Raw genomic sequence first — 24,159 nt, 5'->3', positions numbered from 1 at the left:
CTTCCGCTGCTAGTACCCCGAATCTGTTGCACGGTGGGAACAGGGATCTCACATAGGCTGTAGCCCACAACAATGGATTGAATACAGGTGCCCAGCTACACCTTTGCACTTGCCCTGCTCATCTTCTCCATTAATCTTTGCAGTTGCTCATCATCATGATCTCTACTGCACTACCTTGCACCCAAGCTTGCTCAAAGCTTCTTGCAACTTTCACCTCGATCATGCTTCACGAGTGCATCCGTCTTGATGAACATATCTTTACCTCTCAATGAACCTCCATCATGAGGTCTTCCACATAGCCACCATAATGGCCTCCATTCACTCATGAGCTCTAAAATTGCATGCTTCTTCATCATAGCATGCAATCTTCAAGGGTGCTTATCCAAATGGTTTTCCACAAGAAACCAAGGTGCATAAAGCCATCTATGATCCAAAATTATGCTCATCTTCTTTGAGCAAACCAATGACGAGCACATCTCTTTCGGTGTGCCCATTTATGAGCTCCATCTCAGCCGATAACATGCTTATCCCTCACTTGGATAATCTTGCACCTACACATTCTTTACCAATATGCAAAGAACCATGGAATTCATGATCCCATCACATAGAAACCCTTTCATAGAGCATTCTTACATGCTCAAACACCAAAATATTGAGGCAATATAATACACAAACCAACCTTCAATGATGCAACTGCACTTTGCATCTTTCTTGATAATGAGGCAGCTTCCAAGACTTCATCTTTGCTGAAATCTCCATTTTTAGTTTCCATGGCAACACCATAATCTCTAGCTCTCTATGAGCAGCTTGCAAGACTCCAAATGCAATCCATAATGATGAGTGTGCATAATTTTTTTTATAATAATTGAAAATAATCCTTAATCAAATAACCTCATAAACAAGAAAACTATAGATATTCACCATGACCAAGAGCCCACCCAAGATCTCATACCATGTTAACAATCCTAATATGGGATTGATCATGGTAATAGTAGATGCAAAATTAGGCATAAGATTAAGGTAGGTTATATCACACTAAAAACTCCATGAGAGAGAGAAAGAGAGATTGCACACTCAACACAAGATCTCTATTGAACCATACAATGATATAGGTCTTCTATCCTTATCCCACTTTACACATCATCATCCATGTGGCACTCCCTTTTTCACTCTTTTGGTCAACATTTACACACCATACCATATCACATGTGGCATTCTTATCTTACCACAATATCTTGCACCTCTAGGGTGCGTTCTCACATACACACAACACCGCGATTACATCTCTCAACAATTTTATGCACCTATGTAGGAGGTCAAGATCATCTTTGTGTTGTCACAAATGTAATGAGGTGATATACTCCATGTGCTCATTGCATCTTGGAGAAAACCCATTACCTAATCCATGTTTAAGGGCTCTTTCATTAGTCCATAAAGCCTTGTGCAGGATTAGCCATAAAAGATAAGAGAGTTTGGGGGGTATTATCCTAGACCATGCATATTCAAATCTAAATCTCCATTGCCTTCTATCTAAGTCTAGATACCACCTACTCAGCTTTAACATGGAGGGGGGTTTTACTTCTTTGAAATGAGGGACTGAAATAAACTTGTCAGAACCTTTCTATACTATAGCCCCAAAATTCATAGGTCGTCTGACTTGAATATATTCAACCAAGTGGTTATCCCATATGGCCAGTCCTCTACTTATGAAATTGAGGTCTTCCTCACATTGGGCCTAAAGGTTTCTTGTAATTCATTTCTTGATAGCCATCTATGAGTCTAAAAATCCCAAGCATTATTGAGAAATGTGATTCCATGAAGCACAAGGAAGGTAGGGAGTGAGTAAAAGCGGCAAGCAACTAGTAAACTACCACATAAGCAAGCAAGGATAATCCCAACCTAAGAGGCTACCACAACATTGACATGAACATCAAAGAAGAAGCATAAAGTTAGCACACCAAGGAATCTTCATAGACCAAAGAGGAAAGATCCAGTGACTCACCTCTCTAAAGCAAACAAGCACCACTACCCAAACCTAAGTTTTATCTCAAATGTTGTAAGGCCACCTAGAAGAAGATTGCTACCATAAAAAGAATCAAGAAAACTACATTGAGGTCAAAGATGCTACAGATGAAGACAAAGAAAGACTCTTCTAAAAAAAGAACCATGGTGTTTCTCGCCTCTCGTATCTCTATAAAAAGTGTTATAATCAGCCTCTGAGGACATATGATGCACTCAAGCTGAAATTTATAGCCAATGTAGCATAAGGGCCAAAGTAGCCTAGAGAGAGGAAGAGTGAAAGCCTAAAACTTGTACCCAATCTAGCATCCAGGGGGTATTGGAGTTGTAAACCTCGTATCCGACCACCTTACCTTATAGTAGCCTAACAATATGGCACCACTAGGGGGGGTGTTGAGAAATGTGGTGCCCCATGAAGCACAAGGAAGGTAGAGAGTGAGTAGAAGTGACAAGCAACTAGCAAACTACCACATTAGCAAGCAAGGATAATCCCACATGAGCTAACAAAGCCAACATGTATTCACCTCATATAAAAGGGGGTCGTTTCACTCAATGAGAAATATAGTACATCTCAAGTCTTTCTATGAGAACAAGTTTTAATCTTGTAGCCTAACTAAACTTGAGTCTATTTTCAAGCACATACACACACTCATGATGAGCTCTCTTCATTTAGCAATAAGGCCCACTCTTCATTGGGTAATGAGAGGATCCTTATCATCCATTTGGCCGTCAATCTATCAGCTAGCTTACAAATATCCGACAGACCTAGACCACCTTCTGACTTTGGGAGGGTGCAATGGTTCCATGCTACTTTGGGCATTTTGAAGGAATCGAAGTTGCCACTCCATATAAGAGGTTCATGTAGAGGGTATCAATGGTTTTTTATATCAACATTAGACGGTCTCCAACAACAAGAGAGAAACTAGATCCTGAAAGGAATGAGAATGTGCTTAAGCACCATAATTCTTCCCGCCATGCTTTGCTGAAGATTCTTCCACTTGTCAAATTTCATTTTGACTTTGTTCATAACCCATAGCCATCTCTAATGAAGGATGACTCCAAAACCCGTCGGGATACCCAACAACCTAAAGATTTTACCTTCTAGAATCTTCTCGCAATCTTGATCGAGTAACCATTGGCGAGTAACCATTGGGGGTTCTTGGAGCAATGTCCTGATCCCTATTTTTAAATGGTTAATTTAACATCCAGATACCAAGCAGCAGAAGATATGTAAACACTTCTAGAATGAATGAATGGATTGAGGATCATTATACACCATAATGTTCGTGTTATCAATAAATTGTTGTAGACACATTTGATTTTGATTATTACCAAGGAGGGAGATACCTTTAAGATCCTATTTGATCATTGCATCCTCCACAAGCTAGCAACCGCCGATGTGGCATATAGCAAGGGAGCAAGAGGACATCCTTGTCTTACTGATCTTCTTAAAATAAATGGATTAGAGAGAAGTCCATTCACAACTTCTTTTGCATTGACATTACCGAAAAGAGTGTCCTATTTTAATGAACCTTGGAGCAAGCCCATGTCATGCATAGATTTAAGAACAAAGTCTCATTCCAATCTATCATAAGCTTTATCAAAATCAATCTTAAAGAAGATGAAATCCCAATTTGTTCTTTGGGCATGTTCAAATCCTTCCGGTAGGTAGGCCGATGAAGCATCTAGGATCAATCTCCCCTTAATGAATACTTTTTGTTCCCTCCTTATCCAAACATTAAAGTGGCTAGCAAGTGTCATGGCTAAAGCTTTTGAGAAGACCTTCTAGCATAGTTATGGGTCTGCAGTTACCAAGCTCTTCTTTGGCATCCCTTTTATGGATTAGCGTGATGGCCCCTTAATTGATATAAAAAGGTCGAGCCCCAAATGACAGAGCTTCGTTCCAAATCAAAAAAAGGTAGGGAATCATAAATTTTTTGAAGCTAATGGCCCTGTCAAGGTCCTCCATCAGGAAGGGAACATGTTGGTTAACAATGGCTCCCACGGCAACTAACTGTAAATAGCCGAGATTGGCATTTGTAAATATGCAGAAGCATCCATTGTAAATATGAGGGATTAATGAGCCTTGTATCTTGTTCCCACCACTAGGCATAGCTAGATTAAGCCAGTACTCCAACATGGAGGGAGGGACAATTTCTTAACATGGAGGGAGGGACAATTTCTTTTCTGCAGCTACCGATTTTGGCACATGCATCTTGTCTTTCTTTTGAGACAAGAACGGGGGTACTAAAGATATTTTGGAAAAAGTGATGAACTATTTTTATATTGGGTGGGGGCCAATACCCCAAGGCTTATCTTTGAGCATCGGAACGACATCCTGAGCCTGTTTCTTCTTGATAGCACAATTAATTGGAGCTCTCGTCAAAGATCAGCCTAATATATTTGGTTATTTCAACTTAATGGGTCCACACAACTTTTATATTCCTTTCTTTTGTTCGTTTATATCCTTTTATTTTCATTTCTTTTTGGTTTATTTAAGCTTGGGGGAGGGGTTATTATCAAGTGCATTGTTCAACAAGAACAGGGTCTATAACGTGCCAGCGCGATGGTTGGGAACAAATGAAGGTTTTGTCCGATTGCATCTTTCATGCGGCTGCGGATATTTTCAAAATAGCCTATTGCTGCTAATGGGTTGGGCATAATAATATTAAACATTTGAGTTGCGTATCTGCAAATCTTTTAAAATAGGAGGCAGCTATTGCACACAGCCACTGGTAGTTGGGCATAATAATATTAGACATTTGAGTGGCATATCTGCAAATCTTTTACATTCAGTCTTTTAAGGAAACATGGAGGGTTGTGCGGGTTGCGTAATTATCTTGCGGGGTGTTGGGGATATATGCGGATATAAGTACACATGTTATGGGATGGAAATTACTGCGATAGGATCAATATTGGATTTATTATAGAGTAGCTAGTGGCGGATCACGATTCACGATTGGAGCCATGACGCGCCGTCGATGAAGCTGACGGTCTGGAAGGGGGCAGCCTGTGCGTCGGTGAGATCGTGGGACCAGGCCACTCTGCCATTCTCATTAGCACCTGGCCCCGAGCACTTGTATTGCCCGTAGAACACAGTTCTGCACAAGAAATACACTAATCAGACGCAATCATAGCACCTAAGCTAATCATTTCTAACTGCAATTATTAGAAGCTCCTTTAGCGTCGTGAATTAAACTAAATGTGGGCGCTGATGCTTTTCAAAAACTCACTGTTCTCTGCTGGGGACCCCAAAATTATTCCAGCCTTGCGGGATGATGATATCGGCAATATAGGTGTAGGAGAAGACGACCCGCGAGTAGGCCCCCCAAGCCCTACCCAGGTACACCATCCCAGAGCCTCCCACCGTGCACTGCACGAAAGAGAAGCCGGTGCTCTCCCCCGGACTCGACCGCCTCTGCGCCGTCAGCGAGCCGGGTTCACAGACAACGCATGCAGCTGACAACTCTGCATCATCACAACCAAATCAACCAATACCTTTTTAAACCTGGGCACATGTAAACAAACGTTCCTCTTTGAGAAGAGAGTCGCTCACTACCAGGGGACGCCTCTACGGCTTTTCAAAAGTATAGGAGATGAAGCCCTCCATACTCGACTAGTTAACTATGCACATGAACTTCGATTTTGCAGCGTTAGAAAAAAAAAAACCATCCTGATTCCTTTCGTGTGATTTTCACTACTCTACTCAATTATTTTTTTTTGGGGGTTTGGGGGGGGGGGGGGCGCAACAGCGGAAACTTATTTAAGATTTTGATTTTGTTGGGCAAGTTTATACCTTTCCCATTGTGGAGCTAGACTGAACCGGAATACTCTTCTAAATATTACCCAATCAAAGAAACGAGTCACAAGATAGGACCAACTAGAGTGTCATTGGGTCACCCTAGATCTAGTAGCCTTGGTAGTTCAGTACTTAGCAACACCATATAGCATCTATGTTCAAGGAGTATTTTCAAAGACCTTGTTGTTCTCACTTAGTAAAACCCTAAATTCTACATGAATTCAAGGGACTTTTAAAGATTCCCCTACCTACAGGTTTTAAGATTTGTAATACACTCCTTCCAAGTAAACTAGTGACCAGTGACGTGTAGATTTTTCCACTTTCTAGAAATTTACTTCAAAACTTCAGAATTTTCTTGTATCTCCATAAGTAAACAAACCTCTTTTATTAAGGCTTGTCTTATATTATTTATATTTTTAGCACTTTCTCAATACAAATCTCCTCAGAATGGACTTTAAGTATATCTTTTAAAATGAAAATGCCCTTTTACACTATGTTATCTTTTAAAATGAAAATGCCCTTTTACACTATGTAATTTTATGTAACTTCATGGTAATGAAAAAACTCTTAAACTTTTTTGTTATTCATCATCATACTCCTTCCTCCCATCCCACCAAAGATAGCAATGCCTTGAAGTCTAGATTAGAGACTATAAAGGAGGGTGAGAGTTTTTATATATAAAAAAATAACATAAGGGTGGAGAGTTGGGTGTATCATAAGCATTTGGTTGTCCCACCTCACTAATCAATAGAAGTGTGTAAAAGGCACAATTAAGAGCCATAAAAGGTATAATTCCAAGTGGAAAATAGCCTTTTCTCACAAGTAAATTATATTCATAAGAAAATTTGAAAGAAGGTACTCTTTTGATATTTCAAACGGAAGCTCCGTGTGATGTTTATATTAGCTTCAAGATGAAGGCTAAACTTCTTTTTCCACAAGGACAACTTTGATATGGTTTGTGGGATTTATTTGTGTCTCTAAATAATGTTCTAGGGTAAGTATGAAAAATTATACTACGTTGAATATGCATTTTGGTTTGGCTCTATTGTAGATGGTTCAATAGAGAATGTAGGTCATAGAATATTAAGTGTTGCATGATAGATTAGGAAGCCGTTATGCTATTGGATAGTTAAGACCACTTAAGGTATGCTAATCATTTCATTTTGGGTTATGTTGGGTAGACGAAGCTCGACATGTTGGTAATTTGATGTAGCATGGGTTTGCCTTTTCTGGGCATAGCCCTATTCTACACAACCAAAGACAACACCTAGTCTTTGGTGGCAAGCATAAATTTTTTTTCACGCTAATGGTAAAAACCTTTATCTTTCTAATTTAAAAGCATGTCTTACTAATTTTGAATAATAAAAACCTCCAAAAATCTAAGAATTTGGAACCTTCAACTCTAAAATTTGTAGGTTTTATTCAAACTTTAAACTTAAAAGTACAAGATAGACTTTACCTTGTTTTTTTTTTGGGTGCACACTACACCTCAGTCGTGTGAGAAACGAAGACAAACAAAAGCTAGGAAAATGGAGAGAAAATATGGTAATTGGTGTGGGTCTAAGAATATAACTTATAAAAACATATACTTAAAAATCTCTTAAATTAACAAAATATTTAGATGTTACCATTTTTTTTAATATCAAATCTCCATGTGCACGATACCTATGGGCTCAAATTACCTGACCATCCTAGACCCCAAATCACTCTCACCACTATACAACGTTTGTTTTTCCAAAAAAGATGATTGCAATAATCTTAATTACAGAGATCTTACAGTCTTCAAAAAATCATCGACTGTTACAGTAATTATGAAAGCTTTTTCCTTTCGTGCATGAAAAGGTTTTTTTCTTCTTTTTATCTCGAGATCCCACACCATGAATAGTATGCAACACCAACTTTAGATGAGAGCACCCATGATGGTACTCCAAGAATAGGCACATTAATCCAAATAAGCATGCTCCTTCAACATTAGGCCTTCTTTTTGGGTATTGGTCATGGAAAAACTAGTCAACACACACTTTAGGCAAAAAGCAAAAGGCATGAAGTCAAAGACACTATGATTATTTGGATAATGTCTAGTCTTCGAGTTCTATCAAGGACACTGTTGGCTAAAGTTAGTGCGACATGCTATTCAACGTGTGGAAACTCAAGAAGTAAAACGAATGAAAATGTTTCCATGCACTAAGAGAACAAGACTCATAACTCCAAAATTCTATGATTTCTTGAATACTCCAGGATCTCTACGATTAAGATTATTGCAATCAACTAACTTTTAGAAACTCCAAAATTTCCAATGTATAGCTATTGAGATTGAGAGTGAGCTTGACCTCTAGGGTGATTGGGTGGTTTAAGCTCACAGTTACAATAGTTACATGAGTTGTACTTATGTGCATCAGAGCCTTAATGGTGGAGGTGATACTAGAAATTGAAGATAGAAGGTTTGAATCCAGATCTAGTGCAAATATGCATTGTTTTGGCATATGATTGTATGCATTCTTTTGCAAGGACTTTCAAATTTGTTTTCGTCAAAAGGGGGGACATACTACGATGAAAATTAGGCAATAATGGGCTTGGGTGGGTTTGATCACGAGACAAACCCACTTAATGAGGCTTTACGCACCATCATTGTTATAACCACTACTGTCCCTAGGGCACTTTCCAACGTACAAGGGTACTTTTCACTGCATAGAACAAGCCCTCAAAAAAAATTTAAATTAATGGCAAACATTTTTGAGTCATCTGGAAATCACCAATGAGGGAATGATCTGGAAAAGAGTGAAAGGCACAATACATACACCACCATGGAATCACAATTCATTAATAAAGGCCTATTAGCATAAGACTTTGACTTGATCATAATTACTATTAACACGTGCATCTTTACCTGATAATTATGATTAGTACGTGTATCTGTACCTGATAAAGGGATTGACCATCACCAAAGATGAAGTCAATGCTTCCCTGAATGTAGCAATTCTGGAAGTAGTGTCGGCCGTGGTCATCATACAGAGTGTCTTGAGCTCCGAGGAAGTTGCACTGATAGAAGGCGGCCTTGTCTCCCGAGATCCTAAAGGCCACGGCTTGCCTCCCCACAGCTCCAGGTGGTGGAGCAGGGGCCGAATTCTGCCATTCATTTGAACCGTTGATTAAGCTCCGTATACTCTAAGTAGGAATATTTCACTAGGGGTTTAAATGAGAGTTCAATAATGTTGAGCAAATATAACCTATGGTTTTAAAAAAATATTATCATGGAAACCGTGTGTAAATATATATACTCATGGGATGGGACTATGAATTTGAGTTAAAATAAGTAGCACCTGGAAGGTGATGCCTTTGGCAATGAAACTGTCTGAGTTCACCCCCACTGTAGCACTGCCTTGCGTGCTACCCGCATTAGCTTGAGTCTCGTCATGTGTTATCGTCGTCACACCGCTCCCAGCGCCTTGGAATGTTATGTAAGGTTTGTTTTGGGGAACAAGAACCTTCTCCCTATCAAAAAGAAAGGAAGAATGAGAAAAATAAGTTAAACGAATCAATATTACATCAGCTCACGATCCTCAAAACAATCAAACAAATGCATCTTTTATTCCAATTACATAGTTAAAAACTCCACAGCTTGTTCCAATCAACCCTCTAGCTACAAATATCGATAGTTAAGATCCGTTATATTTCTTGCTCTAGTTACATTTTCAAAAACTCAAGAGCATGTGCCAAATAAGCCTCTACATTACAACAATCAATAGATAACATCACAATGAATCCCAACAATCAATAGATAACATCACAATGAGTCCCAATTTACAGGTATAGAGGGGTGGGGGGGGGGATAGGCTAGAGTATGTGCGAGTCAACTGGGAGCGTGAGTTCAAAGCTCAACCATCCAAATAAAGTGTGAGGTTTAATTTAAAATCTTCGCGATAAAAATCTTCTTTACATGTATTTTGCTTAACCATTTCAATAAGTACAAGACAAACCGCCTTCCTTCAAAATTATGATCTCATTTTCACCGAGCTTAAGTGATATAATGTTATTTGGATTAGACAACGAGCTCCTTAACGGTGGCATCATCCATCCACGCTTTTCGTGGGATAAAGTTTGTATCCCTAGAATTATAAGCTGTGTACTGCAGTAGCCCCAATATACACCTCAGCAAGTGCTACAACTGAAAACCCAGAAGTGTGTGAGCCTTACTGATAGACGCCGGCAGCAATCTGGATTACAACACGTTGAGAGTTCTGGGTAGGCACGGAATCTACCGCAGCCTGGATAGAGGTGAACTGTGCACCCCCACTCGTGCCAACGGTGATCACAGAGCCCCCTGATCCCAGCTCGCTAGCTTGGAACCAACTACTCGGGGACGCGCCGCCTGCAGTACTAGTAGCAGCTGCGGCATGAGTAGCTGACCTCTCACCCACCCTTTTAACCCACTCTAGAAAATCCTTCTCTTTTTCTTTCATCAATGTAGAAGGCCCTTTATTAATAGTACTGTTGCCGGAAGACGTACCGGCCAGTGCTCTGCTTCTATATGCCTCTCCTAAATGCAGCAAGCATACGACTAGAATCAGGCATGTTGGCAGAAGCATAGGGCCAGGTCGCATTATCCTGTAATCCAGCCACACTGCCCACGTATCCCAGCTAGGTGGGCAGGTTTGAAATTTGAAACCTGCAATGTAGCGCCAGGTCGCATTGTTATTTCAAAAACGTATGAGCACCTTCAAAACTGAGACGTCGAGAACCACGGCAGCATAGATGCAGCACAAAGGAAAAAGCTCTAACGCGCAGAAAGGTACATGCTCCACTCTGTGTGTATCGCCATAGTTTAGTTCAGGCCGTCATCAAGGGACCTCCATGGACATATGTGCCTGGATTGGATGCCCTCATTGCACGAAGGAGCCGTGGTTGAGACAGCATCGATGGCAGCATGTGGTTGTTGTGAGAAAGGATGGGCAGCCCACCACTGTGTGCGCGCGCGCGCAGCTCGCCATCCCTCGGATGTCTGCATCGTCCAAGCTCTATGGCCCAGCCAATCAATGTGCCTCTAGTGTGGCTGAGCTCTGGAACCAACTGCTGCAGTGCTTGCTCGTTTGACTGCTCAGTCTCTAGTCTAAAGAAGTCTGTGATTTGCCTCTGCAAGTGTCTCTCTCTCTCTCTCTCTCTCAGAGGTTGATCAGACCTTACAGAAGTCCCTCAACTCCAACTGAAAAGCTATTCAGTAGTGAATGTTCCTTGCTTGATTTGGATAATGCTTTGCTTGCAAAGTAGATTAATATATTCTATGCTTATGCCTATATAGTGTTGTGTTCATTATACAGGTTGATATCATGGTCTCATTTGATAAATGTGCAAATTCGATGCTACTTTGTATGGTTTCCACAATTTTAGCAGTCTTTCAACACCTCCAGAATCTACATGGCTGGTCCGAGGAGACATGCTTGCGCACTTTACATCTCCGAAGGAGAGTTCGCTACTACAACCAAGCAAGGCAATGTGATCTCTTGATCCCCTTGATTCATGCTTTCATTGGACATTCTTGCATGAAGGCCTTTATTGCACGACGTGCCATCTCGGAGTGGTATGTGAAACCACGAACTCTCCATTGGTGGAATTACTACCTTGGGTTCACTTGTGCTGATGATCAAAGATTCAAGAGCATCTTTAGGCTTCCGTTGCCTCTCTTCCAAAACATTGTGGACCTTTTGAGAGAACAATTACAACAAGGGAATATACCAAAGCCATTTGCACGTATCAAAGGAAGAGTACTCTCTGTTGAAAAACAGGTTGCGATGGGAGTATTTCGGCTTGCAACAACAGGGGCATCCATGCTGGCCATGAGTGAGCTTTTTGGTGTTGGAAAGTCCACGGCTGTGGAAACTATTAATAAGTTTGTCAAGTCCTTGCTAGTGCACCAAAGACAGTTTATTTGCTGGCCAAAAACAGCAAGTGAGATAGAGAAGATTAAGGCAGGCTTCTTTGATAAGCAAGGCTTGCCCAATGTATGTGGAGCTATGGATGCCACACACATTGTAATGGAGAGACCACAAGGTGAGCTGGCCTTGGATTGGTATGATCGGAACAAGAATTACTCAATGCTTGTTCAAGCTGTTGTTGATAGTGAGATGCGCTACCTAGATGTTTTTGCTGGATATCCAGGATCTGTGAATGACACTAGGTTGTTGAAGAACTCTGCATTCTACTCTTGTGCCAACAGTGGTCGTATTTTGTGTGGTCCAAAGTATGTGCAGGGTTCTTTCTCCATAAGAGAGTACATTGTTGCCGATGGTGGCTATCCATTGCTTCCGTGGTTGATGAGACCTTACAGAACTCCCTCAACTCCAACTGAAAAGCTTTTCAATTATAAGCTTTCATCGACGAGAATTGTGGCAGAACGTGCATTTGGCTGCCTTAAAATGAAGTGGAGATATTTGCATGGCAAAGTGAGCAAGCCATATCCGTATTACTTGTCAAGGGCCATCATTGTATCATGCATGTTACACAACATGTGTTTGGATTATGCTGAGGAAATGGAAGAGACATCTGGAGGACTTGATGAATGTGATATGCTGATGGATGAGATGGATGAGTTGACAACACCTGAACTAACAATAGATGAACCATTGAAAGATGTAGAAACCATGAGAGATTCCTTAGCAAAGTTTGTGCATCCCTTTTGAAGTTACAAAGGCTGTAGATTACGATGGTCCATGTTTAGTGATGCTTCAAGTGCAATGTATTTATTTTCGAGCATCATGCATGTATACATGTAAGTTTTTTGAGGAGACTAGTCACTTATTTGAGCTGAAAAACTATCCCAAACTCTGATGAGTTCACATATCCACAACTTTTGCTGGCACAGATTTGTAACTAAATTTCAGGTGTAACAAGTAGGATTCTCATGATTTTCTGACGTGTTTCTATGTCTATTCCACACTTGGAGGATTCTTCATCCCAACAAAGAAACCATGTGGCTTTGGGAAATGTCTATTGTTTGTGAAAACTAAATTTCTTTTTCTTGGGTTCTATTAATCGGATAACTGATCTGTCATTTATTAACAACCGATCTCTCATTTCTTTCTGCCATTGCTAACCATATCATTGCGAGCCATATCAGATCATGCCCACAACAAGGCCATCATATGCTCCATGTGTGGTAGACAACACATAATGCTTGACTACCTTTGTCAAGCCTAACAGAGCAGTCAGCATCATACTCAAAAAGACCCTTGGCCCTCATCACAAGTTGCACACAATACTCAAAAAGACCCTTGGGCCCTTGGTCCTCATCAGACTGAGAAAGACCCTTGGCCCTCATCCCTTTTCAAGCTAGTTAAGTTTCCAAGGGCATCGGGAAGTGGCCCAAAGAGGTGATTGTGGGTAAAGATCAGCTTGACCAGGCTAGTAATCCTGCCCACCTCTGAGGGGATTCTACCACTGAGATTGTTGTGACCCAGATTCAGACCTTACAGTCGGTTGAGTTCTGTGAACCTTGCCGGAATGCTATCAGATAGAGCATTATTAGACAATTTGCAGCAAGATTTAGCATTAAGGATTATTAAACAAAAAATGCTCTCCCTGGATGAAGCGCTTGAGCAGGTTGCCCACTGCCGATTATGCAACAAGCATTTTACGCAGATAAGGTCATCCATAGCGTGGAGGCAAACGCTTGTACGTGCACAGAAATAGCTCGAGAACATAGCCTCACTCAGACCAGCAGGTTCGTTATTGCAACACACGAGAATTAGTTGGTCCTTTGGGGAAATCACTCAGACCAGCAGGACCGTCTTGCCATTGCAGAATATCCCAGTTGGTCCTTTGGGGAAATCAATCCCAAAGGGGAGCTGGTTGGCCTGGGCTACAGACAGGGGCAATTAGAAGAAGTGTGTCCAGATGATGTCACATTGAGCTGTGGCTTAAGAGCATGTGGTGCCATAAGAACCATTTGCTGAGGCCGAGAAATTCATGCTCATATTGCCAAAGAGGTTGAGTCAGAGGCTGCTGGATCAGCCCTCATAACTTAAAATGCTCAAGTCCAGGAGTGTTTCGGGACCAGGACAAGGTGGTTATCGGGTTGTCTCAGTCCAACGTCATGTCATGGACAGCCATGCTCTCAACGCATGAAAGCAAGGACAAGGGAAGAAGGCCCTATACCTGTACAGGCGGATGCCACAAGGAGGGTTGTACAGACAGCTGCCACATGAACGCATGTGTGAAAACGAGCTGACTTTTATGTTATGATGGCCCTTTAGGCCTATGGCGACCCAGCAGAGAAGGAAGAAGGCTTGCATCGGATGTGCTCGTTGGCAGCACCCTTGTGCGTATGTACGACAAGTGTGTGCCTTAGTTGTTGTTGCCAACATCTACGAGGGAGTCCCCAACGATGAAGAAGGCAGGGAAAGGCTTAGTAGAAGGGGTCCCGTTCTGCCCTTGCACTCCTGCTACTACTGAGAGCAAGCCCACAACTGAGAACAAAACAAAGTTGGTGCTCCAGCAGCCCATTGAGAAAGGAACCTCAATGGACCAAAGAGGTTGAGTCAGAGGCTGCTGGATCAGCCCTCATAACTTAAAATGCTCAAGTCCAGGAGTGTTTCGGGACCAGGACAAGGTGGTTATCGGGTTGTCTCAGTCCAACGTCATGTCATGGACAGCCATGCTCTCAACGCATGAAAGCAAGGACAAGGGAAGAAGGCCCTATACCTGTACAGGCGGATGCCACAAGGAGGGTTGTACAGACAGCTGCCAAAACGAGCTGACTTTTATGTTATGATGGCCCTTTAGGCCTATGGCGACCCAGCAGAGAAGGAAGAAGGCTTGCATCGGATGTGCTCGTTGGCAGCACCCTTGTGCGTATGTACGACAAGTGTGTGCCTTAGTTGTTGTTGCCAACATCTACGAGGGAGTCCCCAACGATGAAGAAGGCAGGGAAAGGCTTAGTAGAAGGGGTCCCGTTCTGCCCTTGCACTCCTGCTACTACTGAGAGCAAGCCCACAACTGAGAACAAAACAAAGTTGGTGCTCCAGCAGCCCATTGAGAAAGGAACCTAGCACAGCTAAAGTCTGTTTCTCAGAGTGTGCCCAGTGCAGCATTAGGCATGTCTATATGGCGGTGGGGAGAGGAGGAGAAGCCAGTCACCTACCCTGCTAGCTATATGGCACTACTAAGGAAAATCAGCAGTGTGGAGCCTCTCAGGCAGCTTCTACAGATCATATCTACTCCTCTCATCCTGCTCTCATTTTTCAGTAACAAATATGACAGCCTCTCCTCCCTTAATTTTTCTGCCTCAGCATGATACTCAGTATGATCAACAACATTTTTGTTGGGATAATCTGCATCGTAGTAGTTATCAGCAACAACAGCTGCATCAATGGGATAAGCGTGCAATATGTTCAGCGGATCAGCATATATATAATCAGCACTATGTAGGGGGCGGATCAACTGTAGGAGCCCCTTCTAGATGTAGGGCTTTTGAGAGCTAGAGCTGATCATCATTTGCGCTTTCATTTAAAGGGAATCAAAAGAAAGCATACAAGACATAAACAAGAAGGTACAAGTGTATGCAGCATAAACTAAACCAGCAAATAGAAAGCACATACACTGCATATACAGTTTAAATATTGAAAATTAGTCATTAAGCCTTAGATATGTAGATACAAATTGTCTGAAACCAAAACATGGCTACTTGGATGATTGCCTATATAGTTCAAAATATTACAAGATCAAGGCCATATGTCGATTTGCACATATAGACTGTTTGTAATTTCAGCTACAAAATGTACCAAAAATATGCCATGTCTAGGAGAGATCGCTACTACATTTGATTGCCAGCCATGCTTGAGGATGATACTTGTAGAGCGAAGCATTGAAAAGCATTAGCAATTTGCTTCAAGGATTGATTAGACTCTTCTTCTAAAGCCACACGCTTGCGGTTGAGAGCCACGATCTCTTCAAACTCTGCTTTTGTCAACTCCATTATGTCATCATCATTCTTTACTCTTTTTGCATCTAGTGCTTCCATGAAAGAAAGAAGCTGCCTTGTCGTGCCTTCCAACTCCCTCTTTAGCACGGACATCTCTCCTCTCTTTCGTTTCTTTCCGGTAGAGCCTTCTTCTTCCATAGCATGTTCATCTTCCTTCTTGCTTGCATTTGTGGCTTTGTTCGGTGAAGACGATCCATCTCCTACAAATTTCATGTAGAGCAAAAATCATTAGTACAAAAATTTTAGCTTTGAATGCACATTCACATTTGCTTTTAGTGTAAAGTAGATAATTACTTACCCAACAAATCAGCTGAGGTATCATAGACTATGTTTCCCGGATTTATTGACCTTTCATTGCCCATGCGATTTAGCATTGCTGTGTAGACATCTTCGGTAAAGTTACAAGGGAGTTTGAACTCTTGTCTTTTATTTGGATTCATTGTCCAATACCCATCGCAACCGGATGGAATATGCCGCTCATAGTCATTAATCTTCTTGAAGGCTGAACTTATTCGATCCCAACGAAACAAACATTGATCAGCCGAGCGTAGTGCTCCATGTTGCACACAATACCGTGATATGAACTCCCATCGTTCATCTTGTGTTTTCAATGTGGCAGCAAGATTCCCATCTTTCATATCTTCTATAAGTTTTGCACGTGCATCCATTAATGTGATGGTTTCCTTGAGTGACCAATTCCCACCCCGGAAAAATAATTTTTGTGGTGCAATAGGTTGATCTTTTGAAGGTGTTGTCTGCTGGAAATCAATAGCTTCTGACTGTGGATGCGGAGTAGACTGCATTTGGTCTCGCTTGCAAGCTATTTCATTGGTCGGTTTTGTTGATTTTCTAGCCACTGCTGAAGAACTTGATACCTTGGTTCTTTTCCTCCCTACCTTGGGGGTTTTGCCTCTTAAACTAGGGTCATTTTTCATGCAATTGGTGATGCTTTCTAATGGGGTTCGAACTACTCTTGGCATGCACTTAGAGAACAATGGTTCAGAAGGTTTTGGAGACATATGCATACTATCATGAGAATTCTTGCTAATAGAATGAAAGAAGGAAGAATCATTAGAGTGCTCAGACATTTGTGTGGAAGGAACATATTCTTCTTCCCACAGCATATTTAAATCTGGAGTGCATATGTTTTCCATTAAACCTGTATTAAAATTGGCACACATAAACATCCACATGCTAACTCGGAACAAAAAGAGAAGAAAAAAATCAGCAATTGAGAAACTTATAAAGAATGTAAATTTTAACCTGCAGAAAGAAGCCTCTTGTAATCTTTAAAGTTGGAGAATAGAGTTGAAACCTGCACAAATAAAAGAAATGTTTTAGAGTCAATATATGAGGCTGGACTGAGAAATATGAGATTAGATTGGAGTTCCTCTGTGGCTAGACTGTTTACGTACACATAGATGCAATCTATTGAAGAGAGAGACCACTGTTAGTAAAAAAGCTTGTGTGTGTGTACAGAGAGAAAGAGAGAGAGAGAAAGAGAGAGAGAGAGAGAGAACAGATTTTTCTAGTTACCTCAGGACTCTCAGCCTGATTCGTGAGAGGGAGAGAGGGAGAGAGAGAGAGAGAGAGAGAGACCACTGTTAGTAAAAAAGCTCGTGTGACTGTTAGTAAAAAAGCTTGTGTGTGTGTACAGGGAGAAAGAGAGAGAGAGAGAGAGAGAGAGAGAGAGAGAGCGAACAGAATTTTTTTACCTCAAGACTCTTCTCAGCCTGCGTTTGAAGAGTGACGTGTGAGAAGAGTGACGTGTGAGAAGATAGTCCACGTTTTAAAGGCTTGGAGAAAGTGGAAAATGCATTTGAGCTGGATCCAGCTAGAAGGGCCCGTCGAAAATCGGAGGACTTATTCGAGCAGGATCCTGCCCATCCCACAACATGATGGCAAGATGGCAGGAAAACAAATGCGACCTTCAGCCGCCCTGCCAAATCCATCGATACCTTCTCTATGGGCAGTTAAGAGGACATAATGCGACCTGGCCCATAGGGCCAGGTCGCATTATCCTGTAATCCAGCCACACTGCCCACGTATCCCAGCTAGGTGGGCAGGTTTGAAATTTGAAACCTGCAATGTAGCGCCAGGTTGCATTGTTATTTCAAAAACGTATGAGCACCTTCAAAACTGAGACGTCGAGAACCACGGCAGCATAGATGCAGCACAAAGGAAAAAGCTCTAACGCGCAGAAAGGTACATGCTCCACTCTGTGTGTATCGCCATAGTTTAGTTCAGGCCGTCATCAAGGGACCTCCATGGACATATGTGCCTGGATTGGATGCCCTCATTGCACGAAGGAGCCGTGGTTGAGACAGCATCGATGGCAGCATGTGGTTGTTGTGAGAAAGGATGGGCAGCCCACCACTGTGTGTGCGCGCGCACAGCTCGCCATCCCTCGGATGTCTGCATCGTCCAAGCTCTATGGCCCAGCCAATCAATGTGCCTCTAGTGTGGCTGAGCTCTGGAACCAACTGCTGCAGTGCTTGCTCGTTTGACTGCTCAGTCTCTAGTCTAAAGAAGTCTGTGATTTGCCTCTGCAAGTGTCTCTCTCTCTCTCTCAGAGGTTGATCAGACCTTACAGAAGTCCCTCAACTCCAACTGAAAAGCTATTCAGTAGTGAATGTTCCTTGCTTGATTTGGATAATGCTTTGCTTGCAAAGTAGATTAATATATTCTATGCTTATGCCTATATAGTGTTGTGTTCATTATACAGGTTGATATCATGGTCTCATTTGATAAATGTGCAAATTCGATGCTACTTTGTATGGTTTCCACAATTTTAGCAGTCTTTCAACACCTCCAGAATCTACATGGCTGGTCCGAGGAGACATGCTTGCGCACTTTACATCTCCGAAGGAGAGTTCGCTACTACAACCAAGCAAGGCAATGTGATCTCTTGATTCCCTTGATTCATGCTTTCATTGGACATTCTTGCATGAAGGCCTTTATTGCACGACGTGCCATCTCGGAGTGGTATGTGAAACCACGAACTCTCCATTGGTGGAATTACTACCTTGGGTTCACTTGTGCTGATGATCAAAGATTCAAGAGCATCTTTAGGCTTCCGTTGCCTCTCTTCCAAAACATTGTGGACCTTTTGAGAGAACAATTACAACAAGGGAATATACCAAAGCCATTTGCACGTATCAAAGGAAGAGTACTCTCTGTTGAAAAACAGGTTGCGATGGGAGTATTTCGGCTTGCAACAACAGGGGCATCCATGCTGGCCATGAGTGAGCTTTTTGGTGTTGGAAAGTCCACGGCTGTGGAAACTATTAATAAGTTTGTCAAGTCCTTGCTAGTGCACCAAAGACAGTTTATTTGCTGGCCAAAAACAGCAAGTGAGATAGAGAAGATTAAGGCAGGCTTCTTTGATAAGCAAGGCTTGCCCAATGTATGTGGAGCTATGGATGCCACACACATTGTAATGGAGAGACCACAAGGTGAGCTGGCCTTGGATTGGTATGATCGGAACAAGAATTACTCAATGCTTGTTCAAGCTGTTGTTGATAGTGAGATGCGCTACCTAGATGTTTTTGCTGGATATCCAGGATCTGTGAATGACACTAGGTTGTTGAAGAACTCTGCATTCTACTCTTGTGCCAACAGTGGTCGTATTTTGTGTGGTCCAAAGTATGTGCAGGGTTCTTTCTCCATAAGAGAGTACATTGTTGCCGATGGTGGCTATCCATTGCTTCCGTGGTTGATGAGACCTTACAGAACTCCCTCAACTCCAACTGAAAAGCTTTTCAATTATAAGCTTTCATCGACGAGAATTGTGGCAGAACGTGCATTTGGCTGCCTTAAAATGAAGTGGAGAATGTTAGCGCGGGTTGATAACCCTCACACCCCCAAAAAAACCAAATCATGCTAGCTGTCTTTTGGCGGACCAAGTCACCTTCCTAGACCATTTTCTGTATAATAGCATCATAGAAGAGGTTTTTTTTTTAGAAAATAAAATTTGAAGAGATTTTAAGAATCATAGAAAATAATAGCCAACTCCAACACCATTTAATTAGAGTAAACTTTTGAATTAAAAGCCTTTAAATATAACACTAAAATAAGCAGCTCCATAGCAGGTATTTTTTATCATAGAAAAGTGAATAAAAACCAGCACCATTGGATCATTCAAGATGTTGACTAAACCATGATGAGTGACTGTTAGAAACACCTAACCCTTCACAATGTGCAAAAAGGCAAGACCTCATATCTTGACATCCCAAGCATGAGAACAATTACACGGCTTGACTTGACCATGTCACATATGGATTTTTTTTTTGGGAACATAAAATATTTATATTAAAAAATTTAAAGCAGTCAACAAGCTGCATAGTTGATACAGTATAACAATGAGTGAGTTTGGACCTTTTGAAATAATGATTTAAACGGACGTGGCTCTTTTTGGGTCGGTCACATGAGATGCATTTAGTCAAACGTAGGAGATTGGCAAAAGATGAGCAGGTCGGTGACTCGTGTTATGAACAGCAAACTGCTCCTGATGTGGACAAATTGTAAAGTGAGTAGCAGCCTCCTCAATCATTCCTCAAATCCAACTTGCGCTACATCCAGATTATGCATTGCCACATCATCGTAGGGCTACACACACTGTCGCCATTAGCCTTCGTCTGGCTCTCTTTTCGTTCGGGGCATCTTAACTAACTTGCGTCCCATTTGAGGAGCCTTCTTTCTCATAAGCAAAAGCAGCAGCAGCAGCATCAGAACATGACAGGAAATCCCTCTCGTGCGGACGGAACTATTGGCACGAAATCCCTGTCGTGAACCAAATTAATCCGTCCACGCCATCAAATTTCAAGACGAGTACTCTTCTTCGGGTCCCAAGGCTTGCAAATCAGAAAGATACATGAGCACCAATTATATTATTTCTTTGTTTTTCCGCTAATGAGCACGGAGTCTGCTGTCTCAAGAAGTGCATGGGAATGCTCCAACTAAATGCTACATCTTCTCGGTAAGTCAAGGTAACACTAAACTTATGATGCAACACATAAACACGAAAAAGACACCCCCTCCACCCGCCCCATAAGTCAACAATACCCCCCCCCCCCCCCCCCCTCCCCAAAAAAAATAAAAATAAAAAAACTCTCTCTTAGACCTCAACAATTTAAGATTTTTTGTGTATAACTATTTCACATCCTTCTAGTGAGATTGTAAAAGAGATTCAACCAGAATTGCCTTTTAGGTTGCAAACACTTCAAACTCTCTAAAGTTGTCTATTAAAACATATTTTGACTAGATAAGTCTATCTAGGTAGGTCACCCTTTTATTGGTAACAAATTGACGTGACCTGATTTGGAGGACCACCCGTGCGCACCTATGTCGACATAAGGACATTGGTTGTACTAGTCAGCTTACAAGGATTTGAGTTGTTTTCTCCTACAAAAGCATTTCAAACCAATCTAACTAAGGTGGAGCCTTTATAGCGTGGGGGTTTCAAAAGCTAGTGTATGCCTAGATAAAGTCTATCTAGGTAGGTCAACCTTTCACTGGTTGCAAATTGACATGACTTGATTTGGAGAACCACCCATGCGTGCCTCTGTGTCAACATAAGGACATTGGTTGTATTAGTCAGCTTACAAGGCTTTGAGTTGTTTTCTCCTACAAAAGCATTTCAAGCCAATCTAACTAAGGTGGAGCCTTTATGGCATGGGGGTTTCAAAAGCTAATGCATGCCTTTGGTAAATTTATGTTGTCATTTTTCTAAAAGTAAGTGTTTACGTTTCTCCTTCTTAAATAAAGGATTCGATGCGCATGATGTAATGAATCATTTACTCTATCATAAGAGATCCTATCAGCCATCTAAGTATAATCGGCCATCTTTTTGTTTTTTAGTATAATCTGCAAGTCTCTAACACACCAAACCTTAACCACCTGCCCACCATATTAACATCTAAGTGTATACCTCAATTACACTGCATCATTGTCATCACTAAAGGTAATGGAGCCAAGAAATAATTGACCTCTCAACCAAAACCTCAATGCAACTCACTATTTTTTTTTTAAAGATGAGATGATGCTAAAAGAAACGTATGTGGGTGAGGCCTAAAAAGCAACTTCAATCATGATGATGTCTTTGATCATTTCCTAATGTGCCAAATATCCAATGCTATGATGGAGAGAACCTATGTATGGAAAAGTGCTTAATGATGTGCATAGAATCATATACAAAAATTGTATCAAAGCTCAACAACACCACTTTTTAAATCCTATTATATGTAAGAAAATAATGTAAGGCTAAATGATATCAAAATAGCCCAATGATACCTAATTCGTGTTAAGGGCATGAAATAATTAATGTGAAATTTTAGATGTATATTCATGAGTTGAGAAAACTATTTAGATTCGTGCATGTACTAAAACAAATCATTCTTCATATATGGCTTAGACAATAAATTTGAAGTATATCACTTTTGTAAAATATATCCAAATATAATGTGAAACCCTTTCTCCTCTTACATATATTTTAACATTTATAAAATAGTTAAAATATAACCTTTCTAATTGATTTTTATTGTTTAAATGCAAATATCAATTTGGTACACTTGTATTGTTTGTGCGGGACAACCCCAAGGTTGTATAGCAAGCTCTTTGCCAAATAGGGTGTATTTATTGGAAAGATAGTGGGTGCTCACTATTAAGCAAGGTTTAGCAAGCAAGCATAATACTTGCATTTTCATCATCAAAAGGCTTTTTTTTTAATGCACAAACTTGGAGGCACAAAATCTTAACGAAGAAGAACAAGTGACACAATAAGAGGATAGTTGTTTGTAGAATCTTACATGACTTGTTAATGCATGGGTATAGCATAAAAAATACTATCATTAACAATAAAGCTAATATTCTTGCTTATATGAATGCTAGCATTGTTGCTATTGTGCTTCATCTTTACACTTTACTTCTCTCTTGCTTATATGAATGCTAGCATTGTTGCTATTGTGGTTCATCTTTACACTTAACTTCTCTCTCTCTCTCTCTCTCTCTCTCTCTCTCTCTCTCTCTCTCTCTCTCTCTCTCTCATGTTATAAGCATCATTATTAGATATCAATGCTTCACACTCATAATAAATGTGATGCCAAACCAAGTCACTAGTTAGATCACGTTATGAGAAATAGCCATGGTTTAGTAGAGTGGATACCCATCACACAAGTATGTAGATAGGATAGTGGCATAGAGAGGCTAGACAATTTGCACGAGGCTTAGAGAGGTTTGGCACACTATCAAAAAATATATATTCATTTCAATAGGAAAGAAATGAACTACGAAAGAGCCTCATAAGAAATGGGTTACTGAGCTAAAGCCTAAAAAAGGGGAGGTGGTCCCTTACAAATTGGCATATGTCACATATTATTTAGGTGATCTTATCCTCCTACTTTTCCCCCTAGTTTCCCTCTACTCTACCCACCTTTAGCCCCACCACCTAGACACCCTCCCCCCTCTTTTTTTTAAAAAAAAAATCTAACTACCCTAAAAAATCACTCACATGCCTACCTATACCTAAAAGAAGTTTTTTAATATCTAAATTCATATTTAAAGCTTCATACTCACTCACTTATTTGCTTTTAAATACTTGGACCACAAAAAATCATCATCATGTCCATTAAACAATAAAATTGGCTTTTTTGTTTCTCTAAAACCTTGTATATAACAACCCTTCTAAAATATCTCCCATATCGACCTATGATTAAAAAAATATTTCTTTTATCTCTAAAATAATCAAACTAGATTATATAAATCACTATTTCCTTTATTTTCAATAGAAATGGACCAGCATATTACCATAGTGTATAGAAAGTGATGGAAAAAAATTGGGTTAGTGCAGATCTATACCTAGTTGGGAGCTCATTGTGGAAGTGGTTTTTCCAATTCCCCTTGTAGGTGACCTTGCTTGACTCTAGCAAGGAGGGAGTGGTTGCATCAATTATATATGTATGTCCACATCTTGTGTGTCCTAAAACTTAGGGGGGAAATGAGCTATGGCCTAGATATATTATCTCCACTCCATCTTTGTTGGGCTTAAATGTTCTTGCAAATAGTTACCTTCTTTCATTTTTGGACCAAAGAATTTTTGCTTTAAGAACTCCATGGCCTCAATGCATCTAGCCTTCAGCACATGTGCTAGGCTATGATGCTAATGATCTCCCATGCAATGTCCAATCTCTATGTTGGAGGTACGTAACCTGACTCTAGTATGTCCTGAAGATAACACTATCCCACTCCCTAGGTCTGCATGATACTAGAAATGTAATCTCACATGCACTATCCAATATCTATGCTAGAGGTATGTAGTCTAACTCTAACATATTCTGAAGATGACATTGTCAATCCACTCCTTGGTTAACCT

General features: G+C 40.9%; 2 protein-coding genes and 1 pseudogene across 3 annotated transcripts; 1 reads left to right on the top strand and 2 right to left on the bottom strand.

Moving 5' to 3' along the window:
- Positions 1 to 4,803: 4,803 nt before the first annotated feature.
- LOC147639464 (putative pectinesterase 53) lies at positions 4,804 to 10,310 on the bottom strand (annotated as a pseudogene). Its single transcript, XR_015263535.1, has 5 exons — positions 10,013 to 10,310; positions 9,139 to 9,310; positions 8,738 to 8,944; positions 5,253 to 5,487; positions 4,804 to 5,120 (listed from the first exon to the last, which is right to left on the bottom strand). The product of XR_015263535.1 is annotated as a putative pectinesterase 53 (transcript).
- A 5,159-nt stretch (positions 10,311 to 15,469) lies between these two features.
- LOC147639463 (uncharacterized) lies at positions 15,470 to 16,620 on the bottom strand. Its single transcript, XM_086783472.1, has 2 exons — positions 16,090 to 16,620; positions 15,470 to 15,991 (listed from the first exon to the last, which is right to left on the bottom strand). Exons 1-2 carry the CDS (start codon positions 16,592 to 16,594, stop codon positions 15,624 to 15,626), a joined length of 873 nt encoding a protein of 290 aa, XP_086639598.1. The 5' UTR covers positions 16,595 to 16,620; the 3' UTR covers positions 15,470 to 15,623.
- A 2,118-nt stretch (positions 16,621 to 18,738) lies between these two features.
- LOC147639462 (protein ANTAGONIST OF LIKE HETEROCHROMATIN PROTEIN 1-like) lies at positions 18,739 to 19,677 on the top strand. Its single transcript, XM_086794278.1, has one exon. It carries the CDS (start codon positions 18,739 to 18,741, stop codon positions 19,675 to 19,677), a length of 939 nt encoding a protein of 312 aa, XP_086650404.1.
- Positions 19,678 to 24,159: the final 4,482 nt, after the last annotated feature.

This window comes from Cibotium barometz, chromosome 4 (assembly GCF_041138505.1).
Source record: "Cibotium barometz isolate CiBa-2024 chromosome 4, ASM4113850v1, whole genome shotgun sequence".
Lineage (NCBI taxonomy): Eukaryota > Viridiplantae > Streptophyta > Polypodiopsida > Cyatheales > Cibotiaceae > Cibotium > Cibotium barometz.
This window is presented reverse-complemented; position numbering and strand designations above follow the sequence as displayed.